The 19533-nt window shown below is 45.4% G+C and overlaps 1 protein-coding gene across 1 annotated transcript in view; it reads left to right on the top strand.

Moving 5' to 3' along the window:
- Positions 1–703: 703 nt before the first annotated feature.
- DVL2 (dishevelled segment polarity protein 2) overlaps positions 704–19533 on the top strand; it is a 32533-nt gene continuing 13703 nt past the window's right edge. Inside the window, exons 1-6 of the mRNA XM_030187356.1 lie at positions 704–950; positions 9811–9880; positions 12280–12416; positions 15725–15831; positions 15923–16055; positions 18838–18928. Coding sequence (XP_030043216.1) covers positions 781–950; positions 9811–9880; positions 12280–12416; positions 15725–15831; positions 15923–16055; positions 18838–18928 — 708 coding nt within the window. The 5' untranslated portion in view covers positions 704–780. The remainder of the gene's footprint in view (positions 951–9810; positions 9881–12279; positions 12417–15724; positions 15832–15922; positions 16056–18837; positions 18929–19533) is intronic.

Below are 19533 nucleotides of genomic sequence, written 5' to 3'. Positions count from 1 at the left end.
TTCATTGATTCATTTCTCTTATTCTCTCTATCTCTCCCCCCCCCCCCCCCACAAAGTTTCTTTTTGTTTCCAATTAGAACTGGGTTTTGGAAAAAATATTTTTAAAACAATGTCTGTCCTTCAGATTTTTTCAGGGGCGAGCTGTATATTTGTTGTCCCGAGAGAACGTGCTGGCACGGGGGGGGGGGGGGGCCTCTTTGCCATGTTGAGATAGTACTCATAGGAGCCGGTGCTGTGGGTGCTCTTGAGCATCCCCAATATTGAATTCATTGACTATGGCCATTGGGTTTAATACCTCCAATATTTTTTTTCAAGTTGGCTCCTAGGAGAATTGTTCTAATGGGCAGTGCTAGGGAAGCAGTGGGTTTGGGGCAACCCTCCCAATCCCATGTGGTGGGGAAGTTCCCCTTCTGAGTGGGTATTAGTGTCGGTAGCAATGTTGGGGTTCCTTTTTTGTCCAAGTGGAAACTGTGTAACATTGGGGAATCCCTTTGTCCTGAAAAAGGGGGTCCATCCTTTTGTTCTAATAGCGTCTGCGGGGGCTAACACACACGAGAGGATCTGGCCACCTCCCCAACTCTCATTGAGTAGGTGGGCGGTAGAGGGATAAGGGGAAAGGGATGGGGTGGCTTCACGTGCTGCGTGCGTGTGACGTCAGAGGGATTGCTGGAGAGTGAGGAGGACTGAGGAGTGGCCTGGGGGCAGCAGTAGCGGTGGAGGAGCAATCATCGGGTCGTAGAGCTTATCCCTGGCCTGGGTTGGGGTATCACCCGCAACAGCATGGCGGGGGTCGGGGAAACCAAGGTGATCTACCACCTGGACGAGGAGGAGACCCCCTACCTGGTGAAGATCCCGGTCCCGGCCGAGCGCATCACGTTGCTCGACTTTAAGCAGGTCCTGAACCGGCCCAGCTGCAAGTACTTCTTCAAGTCTATGGACCAGGACTTCGGGTAAGAGTCCCGTGGTGGGGGTGCAAGAGGGGGGGTTAACGGGGGTCTGCGAAGATACCACCTCCCCGAAAGTACTCTCATCCCACCCGATCCACCGCTAGCCTCTGGGAGGCGGGAGGGGGCTGCGATCGCCTCCCTCAGCCCAGCCCAGGCCTGGGGAATCCAGCGGCGACAAGATCCCCGAGCCAGACAAAGGAAAAACTTTGCCTTTCTCCCAACGTTCTTTTCTGGAACTTTGCGATCGTTACTTTGTTGCAAACGATTAGTAGGAGCGATTGTGCAATCTTGGAACCCAACAAACCAAAAAAAAAGAATCCCCCCCCCCCCCCCCAGCAATTCCTTCCCTCCACCTCGGCAAAAACTTGGAGGAACCAAAGCGTAGCGCAGCCTCGGGCTCCATCTCCTCCCCCCCCCCTCCTTTCAGACATTCTTCTCCTTATTCGCCCGCACTTCTACGAACAAATGCACGGTGGAGGCTCCTCTCTCCGCCTTTACACTTTCCCCCTTCAGATCTCATTCCCCAAACTGCAGTGATTCCCAGCCCAGCTTTACGTTAAGTTATTTTCTTCCCCCAACCTCTGGTTTTGGTTACTAGGTGGTTTATTTTCACTTTTGGAGTTTCTCCAGATCTCCAGGCACCCATTAAGAAAGACGTTCTCCTTTCCCCTTTCTGGCTCCGCTAACGATCTGGCAATTTTTTTTTTTTTATTATTATTGTTTCCTTAACTGGATTTCCTGTCGTGTGTTTCGGATGTCTCTTGGAAAAATTCTTCTGATGCATTAATAGCTTGTTTGATTCCTTTGTTTTCCCATCCGACTGAGGCCAATAAATCTTCCTGGGTTTTTTTTTTTTGTTTTTTTTTTGAAGTGGGGGGGGGGGGGGGTAGTTTCTAGTGTAATCAGATTTTTTTTTTTTGGATAGAAATACTTATGTTTGAATAATATAATTCTGTCGGAGTTTGTTTGTTTGTTTGTTTTTTTAAATAATGTTCTCCAAAACAAACTTAAAAATATTTATGTTAACATGGTTTTTAAAAATAGCTTTGACATTTTGTTCTGACATACCTTTTCACAAATCTTGTTTTTTTTTTTCCATTTCTTTGGCTGAATATCATGGTGAAATTATTATTGCTGGTTTTGAAGTTTAAAAAGAAAAAAAAATGTTTCCTGATCTAATTAAAAAGAAATAGAACATAACGCGGAAATTGAACTGTTTTCTTTGAAGTGTGCTTTTTTTTCTGCCTATGGGCTGTTTTCTCTGGGTGGAGAGAACTGAAGAGCTGCATCAAACGCAGTTAAGCCTCCCCATTCACACTCAAGCCCCAAGGCCCCATTTTAACCCTTTGTGTAGAGAGGTGTGGTAGCCATGTTAGTCCACTCTTAAAGGTTATCAATAGAAATCAAACCAAATAAAACATGGAAAAGAAAATAAGATGATACCTTTTTTATTGGACATAACTTAATACATTTCTTGATTAGCTTTCGAAGGTTGCCCTTCTTTGTCAGATCGGGTTCTACATGGAACGTTGCTACTCTTTGAGATTCTGATGTGGAATCTTGTCACTCTTTAGCATTCCGGAATCTTGCTATTCTTTGGGGTTCTACATGTAGAGAGGTGTGGTAGCCGTGTTAGTCCACTCTTAAGGTTATCAATAGAAATCAAACAAAATAAAACATGGAAAAGAAAATAAGATGATACCTTTTTTATTGGACATAACTTAATACATTTCTTGATTAGCTTTCGAAGGTTGCCCTTCTTCCTCAGATCGGAAATAAGCAAATGTGCTAGCTGACAGTGTATATAAGTGAAAACATTCAAGCATTACTATGACAGTAAAATAGATACTATTGGAGATTCTACATGGAATGTTGCTACTATTGGAGATTCTACATGGAATGTTGCTATTCCACTAGCAACATTCCATGTAGAAGGCTGCGCAGGCTTCTGTTTCTGTGAGTCTGACGTCCTGCACGTACGTGCAGGACGTCAGACTCACAGAAGCAGAAGCCTGCGCGGCCACATTGGTGATCTACAAGGGCCGACTTCTACATGGAATGTTGCTAGTGGAATAGCAACATTCCATGTAGAATCTATAGAAATCAAACAAAATAAAACATGGAAAAGAAAATAAGATGATACCTTTTTTATTGGACATAACTTAATACATTTCTCGATTAGCTTTCGAAGGTTGCCCTTCTTCCTCAGATCGGAAATAAGCAAATGTGCTAGCTGACAGTGTATATAAGTGAAAAACATTCAAGCATTACTATGACAGGGTGGGAGGATGGGGGTGGGTCGGAGGTATGCATGGGGACATCAAAGCATAGGTGTATGTCTCTGTTGATCACCCCATCCCTCACCTATCCACACCCATCCTGTTAGAGTATCAATGATATGCTTTGACATTTGCTTATTTCCGATCTGACGAAGAAGGGCAACCTTCGAAAGCTAATCAAGAAATGTATTAAGTTATGTCCAATAAAAAAGGTATCTTATTTTCTTTTCCATGTTTTATTTGGTTTGATTTCTGTTGATAACCCTTCGTGGAAATCCCATCCCATTCTTCTTAACACCCAAATCTGAGCCCACACACCCCTGCTGCTGCTGGCGTTAAGCGACGATTTGGCCTGGGTTCAGCGGCGTTTCCCACTCCATTATTTATTTATTTTATTTTATTTGTAGCATTTGTATCCCACATTTTCCCACCAATTTGCAGGCTCAACGTGGCTTACATTTGCAGTAATGGCGGTTGCCATTTCCGGGTAACAGAATTACAAATGGTGTTGTATTAAGGTGTGTACGTACATAGTAACATAGATGGAACATAACATACATGGAACAGTTCATGGTCTATATATATATATATATATATATATATATATATATATATATATACCATGTGCGGACATACATGGTAAAGAAGAATACATTATGGTATTGCATGAAGGTTCCTGAGTGATAATTGGATTATAACATACATTAGGTCATCGACTATGGAGAGACCATATTCGACATAAGGATTGAAGTGGGAGTGCTTGTTCATTAATAGCAAAGAGGTTGTGGAGGAGTGGCCTAGTGGTTAGGGTGGTGGACTTTGGTCCTGGGGAACTGAGGAACTGAGTTCGATTCCCACTTCAGGCACAGGCAGCTCCTTGTGACTCTGGGCAAGTCACTTAACCCTCCATTGCCCCATGTAAGCCGCATTGAGCCTGCCATGAGTGGGAAAGCGCAGGGTACAAATGTAACAAAAATAAAATAGATACTATTGGAGATTCTACATGGAATGTTGCTACTATTGGAGATTCTGCATGGAATGTTGCTACTATTGGAGATTCTACATGGAATGTTGCTATTCCACTAGCAACATTCCATGTAGAAGGCTGCGCAGGCTTCTGTTTCTGTGAGTCTGACGTCCTGCACATATGTACAGGACGTCAGACTCACAGAAGCAGAAGCCTGCGCGGCCACATTGGTGATCTGCAAGGGCCGGCTTCTACATGGAATGTTGCTAGTGGAATAGCAACATTCCATGTAGAATCTCAAATAGTAGCAACAGTGGAGGAGTGGCCTAGTGGTTAGAGTGGTGGACTTTGGTCCTGGGGAACCGAGGAACTGAGTTCGATTCCCACTTCAGGCACAGGCAGCTCCTTGTGACTCTGGGCAAGTCACTTAACCCTCCATTGCCCCATGTAAGCCGCATTGAGTCTGCCATGAGTGGGAAAGTGCGGGTACAAATGTAACAAAAAAAAAAAGTGATAGGATTTCGGTTGTGTCTAGGTCGTGTACATTTCTTTTAGTATTTAAGATTATGGGAGTGTACGAGCCTTTCGGTGACCACCTACCTACCCAGGGTCCTCCAAGATGTCCAAGTATCGCCCCCTTCTTCTCCTCCCTTCAATAATTCAGTACAGCCGACTTGCTCTCTGTCCGGGCTGATGCAACACGGTTCACGCTGACACACGGGCTAGCAACATCAGAGGTCACCCGGTCTGCTTGGTGCATGCACATGGCCATCTCCACATGCAGCTGGCCTGTGCATAGGTTAGTGTGAGCCTTGCTGCATCAGCCAGTGCGGTGCTGCACAGTGGCAGCTCACCGTGGTTTGTCACCAAAGCGGTGAGTGTTTGATGTTATGAGTCTCAGATGAAGACTGATAGGAGTGTGGAGTACGGGTGCAGGGAGGGGGGCTGGAAAAAAGGTTGTATCTTGTGAGGGGGCTGGGGAAAAAGATGGATGTGTGTGTATGCAGGGAGGGGGCTGGAAAAATATGAGTAATATGCATGTGTGGGGGCTTGGGGAAAAAAGGTAGATGGTGTAAGGGAAATAGGACTTGATGTACCGCCTTTCTGAGGTTTTTGCAACTACATTCAAAGTGATTTACGTATATTCAGGTACTTATTTTGTACCAGGGGCAATGGAGGGTTAAGTGACTTGCCCAGAGTCACAAGGAGCTGCAGTGGGAATCCAACTCAGTTCCCCAGGATCAAAGTCCACTGCACTAACCACTAGGCTACGCCTCAACTCATTCCACCAATAAGAGCCAACCTCATCAGTGATGTCACAATGGCTTGATTGCCCAATACTTGGCTCACTTCTGATATTGTGATGTCATAAGGGAAAGGGGGAAAGGGAAATGGGACTTGATATACCACCTTTCTGAGGTTTTTGCAACTACAAGGCGGTTTACGTATATTCAGGTACTTACTTTGTACCAGGGGCAATGGAGGGTTAAGTGACTTGCCCAGAGTCACAAGGAGCTGCAGTGGGAATTGAACCCAGTTCCCCAGGATTCAGAGTCCGCTGCACTAACCACTAGGCTACGCCTCCACTAGCAACATTCCACGTAGAAGACTGCCCTTGCAGATCAGCAATGCGGCCGCGCAGACTTCTGTTTCTGTGAGTCTGACGTCCTGCACGTACGTGAAGGAGGCATAGCTTGCAGGTGGGATATGTGGCCCCCTTCCCAGTTTCTGCTTATCTAACCTGTCCCCTCCTCACTGGTATGCACTGAGTGACGTTAGCTGGCATTTACATGCAGAAATGCCAATTATTGGTAGCAAGATGCATGCGGGTGTCGGTATTGTATAACCGAAAAAGTCACAACAAGGGTGACAAAAGAAAGGGCAGCAGACAATATCACAATTATCGCCTTTATTGACCATCCTAGACTTGACACGAGTCGTGTTTCTGCATACCTTACTGATCCAACTTAAGTGCCTGGACTCGGCAACACAACGAAACCAACGACTCTGTTATGTGTCTGTAACACATACATCTCATTCTCTACCACATCACTCTGTATTTGTTTCATCACCGGAGGCGGCTTACGCCTCACGGTAATATGTAAGCCACATTGAGCCTGCAAATAGGTGGGAAAATGTGGGGTACAAATGCAACAAATAAATGTATATCTGAACCCAGTATGTAACAAAATGCTATATAAAATCTTTCTGCCTCGCCTCACCCTATGCTTGGAATAAACTCCCTGAGCCCATACGCCAGACCCCCTTCCTGCCCATCTTCAAATCCTTGCTCAAAGCCCACCTCTTCAGTGTCGCCCTCGGCACCTAACCACTACACCTCTATTCAGGAAATCTTGACTGCCCCAACTTGACATTTCGTCCTTTAGATTGTAAGCTCCTTCGAGTAGGGACTGTCCTTCTTTGTTAAACTGTACAGTGCTGCGTAACCCTAGTAGCGCTCTAGAAATGTTAAGTAGTAGTAGTAGTATTATATATAGCAGTGATTTAACCAGAGCTGAGATTGTGATGTCATAATGCCTCATTCCACCAATGCCTAAGAGCCAACCTCATCAGTGATGTCACAATGGCTTGATTGTCCTATATTTGTCTCACTCTTATCTATTAGATTGTAAGCTCTTTGAGCAGGGACTTGTCTCTCTTTGTTAAATTGTACAGTGCTGCGTAACCCTAGTAGCGCTCTAGAAATGTTAAGTAGTAGTAGTAGTAGTAATGTTGAAATAGTGAAAAGCATAGACCGCTTGATCTCACTGAAATACAAACTGAGGAAGGCCTTTATGGGCCAAAACACGACTCGTGTCGAGTCTTGGATGGTTAATAAAGGTGATTAATTGTGATATTGCCTGCTGCCCTTTTTGTTTGTTTGTTTATTTAGATTTTGCTCGCACCTTTTTCAGTTGTCACCCTTGTAGTGACTGTTTCATCTGTTTGACCACAAGGGTTATTCTTCTGTTGCCCTGCAGTATTCTATAACCTACATATTGGGTGCCCTGCGGTATTCTATCAATATATATAAAAGGTGAGTGTCGTACTCGCTTGCAAATGCACAGTAGAGACCTCTGCCCCACCCCCGCGTCAATACGTGATGACGGGGGCCGGAACAGAGAGGGTCTGTACCGCGCATTTCTGAGGGAGGGACACCGCCGTCTAACGCTCCCCCCACCCGAGTCGCCGCCCACCTTCTACCCGGTTGGGCCCTCGCTCCACTATTGAAACAGCGAAGGTCCGGGAACGCAGCACTGAGCTCTGCTGAACTGCCGACGTCGCCCTTCCTTCTTCTTCTCTGCCTCTGTCCCGCCCTCGACGGCGTTACGTCACACGAGGGCGGGACAGGCAGAGATGAAGAAGGAAGGCCGACGTCGGAGGCTCAGCAGAGCTCGGCGCTGCGTTCCCAGACCCTCGCTGTTTCAATAGCGGAGCGAGGGCACGGCCGGGTGGAAGGTGGGTGGTGACGGCTCAGGGGGGGGGGGGGCGGCGAACGCGGCGGCGGGCCTTTCAACCCCCCCTTCCTATAATAGCCCGTTTTTACGGGCTCAAAAGGCTAGTAACCTACATCTTGGGTGCCCAGCGTTCAGTGTCAGCTTAAAGAACCCCAAGGAGGGTTAGGTGACTCGCACCTCGTTTAACTGTGTTGCATCTTCCAGTAGAATGAGGTTTCAGATCGGACATTCCAAGCAGGCCTTAAGACCTCATTGTTTGATCAATGTTTTAACTAGGCAGACTGAGACAAAGACGTGACCATTTTAATTCCCCTTACAAATTACTTATCTGTTCAATATATGATTGTCCAAAAGGTTTAAATTGTTGTGTTATTCATTACCTCAACCTTTTGTGTCTGTATATTGATTTATATTTTATTGTCTTTAATGGTTTGGTCTGAAAAAGTGTGTGTAATGTGATTCACTTTTTTTTGTCTGTTTTTTTTTTTAATATATATTGAACACTGCCTTGATGTATCACCTGAAAGGTGGTATAAAAATATTGCAAATAAATCATTTGTACTTCTGTCTATATCGGTTCCCAAACCTGGTCCTGGAGGCAAATCCTGAACTTTCTAATGCGGCCCAATGGCTCCATATGGTGTCTAGACTCATGATTGTAGACCGTCATCGTGGAGGCTGGGATCATCCTGGCCGTTGGGCAAGATTTTAACGTACTTGGGAGCCTTTTGGGGAGCATTTACCATCAACTAACACATTTGCTTATTTCCGATCTGAGGAAGAAGGGCAACCTTCGAAAGCTAATCAAGAAATGTATTGTTATGTCCAATAAAAAAGGTATCATCTTATTTTCTTTCCCATGTTTTATTTTGTTTGATTTCTATTGATTCTACATGGAATGTTGCTATTCCATGTAGAAGTCGGCCCTTGTAGATCAGCAATGTGGCCGCGCAGGCTTTTGCTTCTGTGAGTCTGACGTCCTGCACGTACGTGCAGGACGTCAGACTCGCAGAAACAGAAGCCTGCGCAGCCTTCTACATGGAATGTTGCTAGTGGAATAGCAACATTCCATGTAGAATCTCCAATAGTATCTATTTTATTTTTGTTACATTTGTACCCCGCGCTTTCCCGCTCAATGCGGCTTACATGGGGCAATGGAGGGTTAAGTGACTTGCCCAGAGTCACAAGGAGCTGCCTGTGCCTGAAGTGGGAATCAAACTCAGTTCCCCAGGACCAAAGTCCACCACCCTAACCACTAGGCCACTTCTCCACTGTTGCTACTATTGGAGATTCTACATGGAATGTTGCTATTCCACTAGCAACATTCCATGTAGAAGTTGGCCTTTGCAGATCACCAATGTGGCCGCGCAGGCTTCTGCTTCTGTGAGTCTGACGTCCTGCACGTACGTGCAGGACGTCAGACTCACAGAAACAGAAGCCTGCGCAGCCTTCTACATGGAATGTTGCTAGTGGAATAGCAACATTCCATGTAGAATCTCCAATAGTAGCAACATTCCACATAGAATCTCCAATAGTAGCAACATTCCATGTAGAATCTCCAATAGTATCTATTTTACTGTCATAGTTATGCTTGAATGTTTTCACTTATATACACTGTCATCTTCCACATTTGCTTATTTCCGATCTGAGGAAGAAGGGCAACCTTCGAAAGCTAATCAAGAAATGTATTAAGTTATGTCCAATAAAAAAAGGTATCATCTTATTTTCTTTCCCATGTTTTATTTTGTTTGATTTCTATTGATAACTATTCCTTGGGGAAATTCTGCACAATTATTGAAAAATCTGCTTCCTTCGTTCATATTTTTTGCACAGACTTTCTCCATAATAAGGCCTGGCTTCTCCCCAAGCATTAACCGCCCCCTCCCCCAAGCCTTTCCCTCTGTTCCACCTTCCCCAGCTCTTAGTTTGAACCCATTACCCTCCATGGTGGGTTCACCCAAGGTTGCCTTAAGCTAAAAAAGACAGAACCTTCAGGTGAGCTTTGGAATTTCCCTGCAAAATTTCTGTCCTGCATCCCAGCAACATAGGCCCTGTAGAAGGGGAGTCTTTTGTTCTTCTGGGGTTTGAAGACCTCTCCCCCACCCCTTCCCAATCTCCGTCGCCAGATTTGTCATCGCCTTTTTTTTTTTTTTCCACAGGGTTGTAAAGGAGGAGATCTCGGATGACAACGCCAAGCTGCCTTGCTTCAATGGAAGAGTCGTCTCTTGGGTGAGGATTTTGTATTTTGGCTGTCTTGGTGTTGCCCCAAGGGTGTTGAGTGTGGGGGAATGTGGGACGTGGTTGGCAGGCTGGTAGTGCCCATGTTAATGGGAAGTGCACAGAACGGAGAGAATCGGCAACGCAGAGAAGAGCGTAGTGGGCCACAGATAGGATAAGTAGAGGAGGCAATGTAGAAAGTCACTTTTGGTTTTGGAATGCCTGCACTGGTACAGCAGCTTTGTGATTCCATGTTTATTTTGTGAATGTTTGCCAGTTGTTGGCACTGGAAACATTCCTTTTACAAGACCACCATATGACCCCTGATGCAGGCGCTCTGTCGAAACACAGGGCCATGTCAGGTCTTAATAAACTTCTACTTAGTCTGTTTCCTTTGTCCCATCTATGGCTCACTACACTTTTTCTGCAACAGTGCCCGTGTTAATGCAAGGCCGCTTCCTGGCTAGTGTTCTGGAACTGAGGGGTTGAATTGGTTTTGCCTTCGCTATGGATGATCCTTAGTTGCTACTACTTAACATTTCTAGAGCGCTACTAGGGTTACGCAGCGCTGTACAATTTAACAAAGAGAGACAGTCCCTGCTCAAGGAGCTTACAATCTAATAGACAAGTGAATGGTCGGTCCGATAGGGGCAGTCTGAATTCACTGAACGGTAAGGGGTAGGTGCCGAACGCAGCATTGAAGAGGTGGGCTTTAAGCAAAGACTTGAAGACGGGCAGGGAGGGGGCTTGGCGTAAGGGTTCAGGAAGGTTGTTCCAAGCATAGGGTGAGGCGAGGCAGAATGAGCGGAGCCTGGAGTTGGCGGTGGTGGAGAAGGGTACTGAGAGAAGGGATTTATCCTGTGAACGGAGGTTACGGGCGGGAACGTAAGGGGAGATGAGGGTAGAAAGATAGTGAGGGGCAGCAGACTGAGTGCATTTGTAGGTAAGAAGGAGAAGCTTGAATTGAATGCGGTTGTCACCATTTGGTCATTGGGATGTCCCTTATCTGTTTCCTAGATTTGTCAACTGCTTGGCTTTTATATTGAAGGGTGGTATAGCAAACATGCAACACAGGGGTAACTGTCTTAATCTCATTTGCTATAATAATCTGTTCCCCTGCTCAGCAAGTTTTTTTTAAACTGCATTTGGCTCATTCAGTAATCTGATTGGCTGAACATGGCCATCATGCTGAGTTATGATTGGAGGGCCTGAAGCTCTGGTGGTGAGGTGACTAGGGAGGGATTCCCTTGTGTGGATGACCTGAGTCCTTTATAATAGGGTTCAAAACTCGAAAGGCCTCTGCGGCACGATCCATTATATTATATGTTATAATGATAAAACCTCTGTCTTAAATATTTCCCACCTGTTGAATTCAGCCTATGGACTTTACCGGCAGGACATTTTGAGGCACTTCTGCACTGAGTCACTCACATTTACATACATGTCGTAACATACATGTATAAACGTGTAGAATTCTGACATTGACATGTACATCTAGAAGAGATCACGGGAATCCCACAGGTTTGATTTCTGGCTAAGGGGATGGGAGAAAGTGCTACGGGTTTCCCGCGGGAGTGTAGTCAAAATCCTTGATGATACCAGAGTGATGCTTAGAACGCACACGCTCACAGGCTATTGGGTCACTAGAACGAGGCTTAGAATGCCCAGAGAGGTAGCCACACCACCAGACTGAGGCTTGGAACACTCCATTGGTTGAATAGTGCAGGGGTGGGCAACCTTGGTCCTTGAGAGCCGCAACCCAGTCGGGTTTTCAGAATTTCCCCACTGAATATGCTTGAAATCTTATTTGCATACAATGGAGGCAGTACATGCAAATAGATCTCATGTATATTCATTGGGGAAATCCTGAAAACCCATGTGGGTTGCAGGCCTTGAGGACCAAGGTTGCCCACTGGAATAGTGAATACCACGCAATAAAACGTGGAAGTAATTTCCAGGAAGCAGACGGGAGGCTGTTAGGGTCGGAAGGAAACGGGGTAAATAAAAGTTTGGGTGGGGTATTGAAGGAAGTACCTGTGGGTGGTGATGGAATGGACGAATATAGGTTAGATTGCAGTGGGGATGGATGAAATATCAGTCCCTGTGCAACTCTCTAGTGCATATGTGTGTAAATGGAAGTATTCTTTTCTCTTCCCCCCCCCCCCCCCCCCCCCGGTGCTATCCCGTAAGAGTGCGTCTAAATGCAAAGGGGGCGTACACAGGGGCGGGGCTGCCTGTCTATGGTGCCCTGACATTACGTTACACTGGTGTTCTATAATGACACACTTGCATGGCATTGGGTCCCTAAGGAAGACGCTTACAGAGTTATTTCTTCTGCTCCTCTGTTTTCTTGTGAAGGACTTGGCCGTTCCGTCACCCAGGATTTCCCACTCACTCTGTTTTGTTTCTAGTTGGTGTCTTCGGAGACTCCGCAACCAGAACCGGCACCGCCTGCACCAGTGGAGGTTAGACCTGAGCCCTCCCCTCCCCCGCCGCCTCCTGCTGAGCGCACCAGTGGCATCGGCGACTCGCGACCTCCGTCCTTCCAGTGAGTTTTGGAGTGGAGTGGGGCAGAGTACAGCTGGCTCCTTCAGCTAGTGTGGCTGTCGGAGTGGTGGATGGAAGCTGCCGGTTGATGTCTGCATGGGTTATGCATGATGGTAGCGTAGAGGTGAGCAGTCGCTGCTGGAGACTGGTCTGGGCTCCACGTTGACAAATAAAATGATTGGTTTATTTAGATTATTTGATATTCTGCCTAAAGTTGACATGACATCTAGGTGTTAACAGTAAGTAATTTAATTTATTTTGAACATTTATACTCTGGTTTACATAAGTACATACGTATTGCCATACTGGGACAGACCAAAGGTCCATTAAGCCCAGCATCCTGTTTCCAACAGTAACCAATCCAGGTCACAAATACCTGGCAAGATCCCAAAAAAGTACAAAACATTCTATACTGCTTATCCCAGAAATAGTGGATTTTCCCTAAGTCCAATTTAATAATGGTCTATGGACTTTTCCTTTAGGAAGCCGTCCAAACCTTTTTTAAAACTCTGCTAAGCTAACTGCCTTTACCACAACTAGTAACCCGATAATAAATATACAACAGAAAATAGCATACATTCCTTTTAAAAGTAAGAATAATTGAACCCAGTTCAAAAATACTTTCTAAATAACCATGTTAGGCCAGCACTTCTAAAACTCACATAGTTTCAAATAACTCATCTGTTTGATGGCAGAGTGCCACAATTCAGAGCCTTTTCCCAATAAAGTTGAATTAAAAGTATCGAGAACAGTTGTACATAAAAATTGCCAACGCTAGAGACCGCACGTAACCACAGTGGATGCAGATGGGGCAGGGGTTATAGAATGCTAAAATCTAGCAGTGGAGACCAAAAAGGAGGATGAAAAGATGGGCCAGGTTTTAATCCCGGTTAGAACATTTGGGTACTTATTCCTGCCGCCCCTAAGTGACGAGCCGTGGAAGGCATAGATCGTGTCAGAGTATTGAATGCTTTGTGAAGTGATGAGGTGTTAATGTGTTGTGAAGAGACTACAAATGGGACCTATGTATGTATTACTGTATGGTTTTTTTTGTATTATGAATGCATACATCGTTATCTGCCAAGGACATTTGGATTGAGCAGAACAAAAGGTTTTTTAAATAAATAATTCTGACCTTTATGAGTGGAGGGATCTGTAGTAATTATCTTGTGAAGAGCAGAGGGAATGATTAACAGTGGCAAGTCAATATGGTGGACACGAGTGAGCATTAAAAGTTTAAGTTTAAGACTTGAGGCAGTGGGTAGCCAGTGCTCCCCTTTTATTAACTTTTTTTAATTATTCATTTGGATTTTGCTCACACCTTTTTCAGTAGTAGCTCAAGGTGAGTTACATTCAGGTACTCTGGATACTTCTCTGTCCCAGGAGGGCTCACAATCTAAGTTTGTACCTGAGGCAATGGAGGGTTAAATGACTTGCCCAAGATCACAAGGAGCAGCAGTGGGATTTGAACCGGCCACCTCTGGATTGCAAGACCGGTGCTCTAACCACTAGGCCACTCCTCCACTCCAGAATCTTGCTATTCTTTGGGGTTCTACATGGAATGTCGCTACTCTTTGAGATTCTGCATGGAATCTTGTCACTCTTTAAGATTCCAGAATCTTATTTATTTAGATTTTGCTCACAGTAGCTCAAGGTGAGTTACATTCAGGTACTCTGGATATTTCTCTGTCCCAGGAGGGCTCACAATCTAAGTTTGTACCTGAGGCAATGGAGCGTTAAGTGACTTGCCCAAGATGACAAGGAGCAGCAGTGGGATTTGAAGTGGCCACCTCTGGATTGCAAGGCTGGTGCTCTATCCACTAGGCCACTCCTTCACTCAAGCCTTTTCGCACCATCCAGGTGTTTTACTGCTATATTTTGAATGAGCTGTAGGTGTGGCCAGCATAGAAAGTGTAGTGGAAATCTAAGCTGGTTTGTGATAAAGAGCATGTACCAAGCAGCTCAATGGCCTGGGGTCAAGAAAGGTTCTTGCAGAACAGATCTTTCTCAGGAAGAAAGATATTTTAGATAAGGCTAAGATTTGGGGTCCCAGTGTGAGCTGATCGTCTAGGACAGGGGTGGGAACCCACAGCCCACCATTGAATTTTATGTGGCCCTGAGACCATGGGAAGTGTACACAGAAAACATAATTAACCAGGGTTCTGGAAATTTTAAATACTGTATTTCACAGATATTTTCAGAATGGCCACTCTAGCAGTTTTCCATTGTTTTTAGTTAACATAAGAATAGCCATACTGGGTCAGACCAATGATCCATGTAGCTTAGCATCCTGCTTCTAACAGTGGCCAATTCAGGTTACAAGTACCTGGTGGAATCCCAAAGAGTAGCGACATTCTGGAATCCCAAAGAGTAGCGACATTCTGGAATCCCAAAGAGTAGCAACATTCTGCAATCCCAAAGAGTAGCGACATTCTGCAATCCCAAAGAGTAGCAGCATTCTGGAATCCCAAAGAGTAGCGACATTCTGCAATCCCAAAGAGTAGCGACATTCTGCAATCCCAAAGAGTAGCAGCATTCTGGAATCCCAAAGAGTAGCAACATTCTGGAATCCCAAAGAGTAGCAGCATTCTGGAATCCCAAAGAGTAGCAACATTCTGGAATCCCAAAGAGTAGCAGCATTCTGGAATCCCAAAGAGTAGCAGCATTCTGGAATCCCAAAGAGTAGCAACATTCTGGAATCCCAAAGAGTAGCAACATTCTGGAATCCCAAAGAGTAGCAACATTCTGGAATCCCAAAGAGTAGCAGCATTCTGGAATCCCAAAGAGTAGCAGCATTCTGGAATCCCAAAGAGTAGCGACATTCTTGAATCCCAAAGAGTAGTGACATTCTGGAATCCCAAAGAGTAGCGACATTCTGGAATCCCAAAGAGTAGCGGCATTCTGGAATCCCAACGAGTAGCAACACTGCATGCTACCAAACCCAGGGCAAGCAGTGACTTCCTCCATGTCCATCTCAATAACAGAATAGAGCTCTCTGCATTTCTGATTCTAACATTATATAATGTTGCGGCCCGCTAGGGGTAGTAATGGCATTCATGTGGCCCTCTGTGTATAAAGGTTGTCCACCCCGATTAAGGTTTTATCAGATATTCAGAATTGCTGCTGCTTCCGTAGAGCTTTGTATTTGGCGAAGGGATACGTGAAATTCTAGAAAACAAGGATCATTTGCTTTAATGTTTCTCGTGTGTGACGGGCAGCAGTGAGCAGTGATGGGTTATCTTTAATACACAGCAAGCTGAAGTCCCTTCCCTGATATGTGTTTCCATATCCCACTTTTCCATTTTACAGCCCAAACATTTCCGGCACTCGGGAAAACCTGGAGCAGGACACGGAGACTGAGTCCATGGTGTCGGTCCGGCGCGAAAGGCCACGGCGCAGAGAAGGTGGTGAGCATGGTAGGAGCCCTCTGTTCCTCTACTGCCTGTTCCTCTCCCTCATTTTCCAGATGTAGTCCTGTTCACTTTCCTTTTTTTTTTTTTTTCCAAGGCGGGCACAGGCTGAATGGTCAATCTCGTCTGGAGCGTCACATGGCTGGGTACGAGAGCGCTTCCACACTGCTCACCAGTGAAATCGAGACCACCAGCATGTGTGACTCGGAGGACGACGACACAATGAGCAGGTGAGAGGACCAGGGTGGGCCTGTCTGCTCCATGGTCACAGCAGAACAAACCGGCAGCCCAACAGATGTAGCAAGTAATGACAAGGACTTTTTAATTCAACCAAATAATCACTGATGCGTGACATGGCCACATTTCGCCAGAAGGCTGCATCAGAGGCAAAACAACAAAATTATAATCGCATACTAACTATCAAAAAGTAAATAATAAACATAAAATTAATCGCAAATAAAAATCATATAAAAACTATACATTTCTATATAAAACATGCAAAGCTATAAAATTTATACAAGATGAATGATGTGAAAGTCATATAGGAACTTGAAAGGTGCTTGCACTTTCTACGCAACCGATATCAAGAGTAAGAATATCATCGGACATTATCCCTGTGGTGATTGTTCTACCTGTGGAATGAATCTTAAAGCCAAAATGTTCATACTGGAGAAACATACGAACTGAGACATTTCTCCAGCTATAGATCTGAAAGAGTCTTCTGCGTAGTGATCTGACACTGCGGATTGGTGCATGTGGGAAAGACAGATTAAATCTAGAGCATAGAAGCACAGTCACTCATAAGATTTGCTGAGAAATTACTGGTGGAACATTGGGCTACATTTTATATATCGCGCCTAAAAAAATTGGTGCTGAAAAAAAATACACCTAGGTGTGTATTATAAAGTATGCCTAAATTTTGGCTCGGTTTATAGAATACGCCGAGAGCCCATCCGCGTGACTACATTTAGTTGTGAGCAGTTATGCCAAGTAAAACGTTTTAACACTTTGATGAAATATTTTGCCCGCTTGTGATGTTCAGTTGTTGTATAAAGTTTCTCATATGTTTCTTTGTTGTTCCGATTCATCTCCTCTGCGTGTCCTACACAGATTTGCATATGATTTATCTTGTGTAATTTTATGCCTTTGCATGCTTTATATAGATATGTATAGTTCTTTTATGATTTATTTTGTGTTTTTAATTAACTTATATGTCTATTATTTACTTTTTAATTGATTGTTAGTATGTGGTTATAATTTTGTTGTTTTTGCCTCTGATTCAGTCTTCTGGCCAATCGTTGCCACGTCAGGCATAAGTCGTCATTTGGTTGAATGAAAAGTTCTTGCTATTACGTTCTGCATTTGTTGGTCTGCTGGTTTGTTCTTTTGTGGTTGCATCGCAGATCTTCTGCCTCTCTTGTATTTCCTGTTACTTGGGCACTCAAGGTCTCAGGGATGCCAATTTTGGTATAGGCTGTAGAGTCTACCGCTGCCAAAATTGTCTCCCATCTCCCTCCCCCTCACTTCTAATTCTACAAAGAAGTAAACAATGTTCAGAAAAATCTCTGCTCTGTGTATCCCTTCTTGATTCAAGCATGCTGTGGTTTGGATCGTTAGTATCCCAGAGAGAGAGAGAGTAGCTGACGGTTGGGAGTCAGCAATAAACAGGAGAAGTCTTGGGTCCAGTGAGAGTCTTCGTGGTCTCGATGCAGAGAAATGGTAGCCTAGACCAGCGTTTCCCAAGTCCGCTTCTAGAGTACCCCCATGCCAGTCAGGTTCTCGTGCATATATCCATTGTGGATATCCTGAAAGAGATTTACATATAACGGAGGCAGTGTATGCAAATCAAGTTTATGCATATTCATTGTGGATATCCTGAAAACCTGACTGGCAAGAGGTACTGTAGGACTGGACTTGGGGAAACACTGACCTAGACCATGGAATGTACTGGCCCAGGTTTGCTTTCCTTTCTACCTTCTCTACCATCCTGTTCTGATCATCCCTCTTTGTCCTCTCTGTGGTTCTGTCCCTTGGCCAGTTGGAGGGTGGAGAACAGCACTGATAAGTCGCCTGTGAGATTGGCATATTCAGTGTCGCTGCTCTTTTCCTGCCTGCTGACTGTAGGAATCCAGCTATGAGGTGATGTAAGGGTGGTGGGGGGGGGGGGGGGGGGGGGGGCAGAGAGATGACCAGTGCGGGGAGGGGTGGGTACCTTTTCTCAAAGGGATGATGGACTCGTGGTGAGGAGTAACCAGACTGCATGGGAGGGGTTGTGGTGAGCTAGAATAGCAGGGGTGATTATACAGCATGGGGTGGCCGGTGGATAGGTGGCATAAGGGAGGGGGGAGGAGAGGCCCCCTCTGGGTCTCCTTCATGGAATGAGAGGGAGGAGTGATGTCATTGGCCCATTAGCATGGGGACTGTTTTCACAGCTGTGGCTTTAGAAGCCACTCTGTCATAAACTAGTGTTCACTTAAAAGTTTCACTGAATATCTGGTCAGACTGTCTTGGCGTGGTCTGGGGGTGGAGCTGGAAGTTAGCAGAAAGGCTGTTTTGAATTTATCTGGGTAGTTGTCCATGCACTGGTCTGGATATCGCTGAAACCCGGATCAGTCCATTGGCCGTATTATACCCGGATGTTCAGCCCGTGCAAGTCGACAATGCTGGCTGAATATTGGCCTGTTTTGACAAAAGTTAGGCATTCAACTCTGTCTCTATGGATTCCCAAACCACTACCTAGGAGAGATTCTTAACCTGCTCCGGACACACCCAACCAGTCGGGTTTTCAGGATTACCCGTAATGAATATGCATGAGAGAAATTTGCATGCACTGCCTCTACTGTATGCAAACGTGCATATTCGTTGTGGTATCCTGAAAACCTCACTTTTGCTGGCTGTGTCCCGAGGACTGGCTTGAGAACCCTGACCCTAAGGTAATATGAATTCTCCTTCCCTGGTGCTGGCTCTCATTCCATTCGGCCTCTCCTGTAAGTTCTGCCTCATTTACTGCAGGTTCAGCAGCTCCACGGAGCAGAGCAGCACCTCTCGCCTGCTGAAGCGTCACCGCCGCAGACGGAAGCAGCGACCACCGCGCTTGGAACGGGTGAGCCTGGGGGGGCGGGGGGCGAGAGCGGAACCTCTGACCTCATGCCCCGTATGGGGGTGGGGTTGGGGTACTGCCAGTTCTGCATGGGGAGGGGAGGAGTCTCTTTCATCTAGAAGGGGTAATGGTGCCCTTATGGTTGCGACGAAGGGAAAAGGAGAGCGGCAACTAGAATGGGGGTGGGCAACCCTGCAGTCGAATTTTATGTTGTCCGCAAGACCATGGGAAATATTTACAGAAAACTGCACAAACATCAATAACTAGAGTTTTGGGGATTTTTAAATACTGTATTTCATTGAGTGGAGGAGTGGCCTAGTGGTCAGGGTGGTGGACTTTGGTCCTGGGGAACTGAGGAACTGAGTTCGATTCCCACTTCAGGCACAGGCAGCTCCTTGTGACTCTGGGCAAGTCACTTAACCCTCCATTGCCCGCCGCATTGAGCCTGCCATGAGTGGGAAAGCGCGGGGTACAAATGTAACAAAAATAAAATAAAAATAAATAAATAAAATAAATATTTTCAAAATAGCAGCTAAGATCTTAACATTTTAAAGTAATGCCAGATTACTAGACCATAAGTTTTTGTTATGACAAAGAATGCAAATGTT

The sequence above is a fragment of the Microcaecilia unicolor genome, chromosome 14, assembly GCF_901765095.1.
Source record: "Microcaecilia unicolor chromosome 14, aMicUni1.1, whole genome shotgun sequence".
NCBI classification, from domain to species: domain Eukaryota; kingdom Metazoa; phylum Chordata; class Amphibia; order Gymnophiona; family Siphonopidae; genus Microcaecilia; species Microcaecilia unicolor.
Note: the sequence above shows the minus strand (reverse complement) of the source record. Positions and strands in the feature narration are given on the sequence as shown.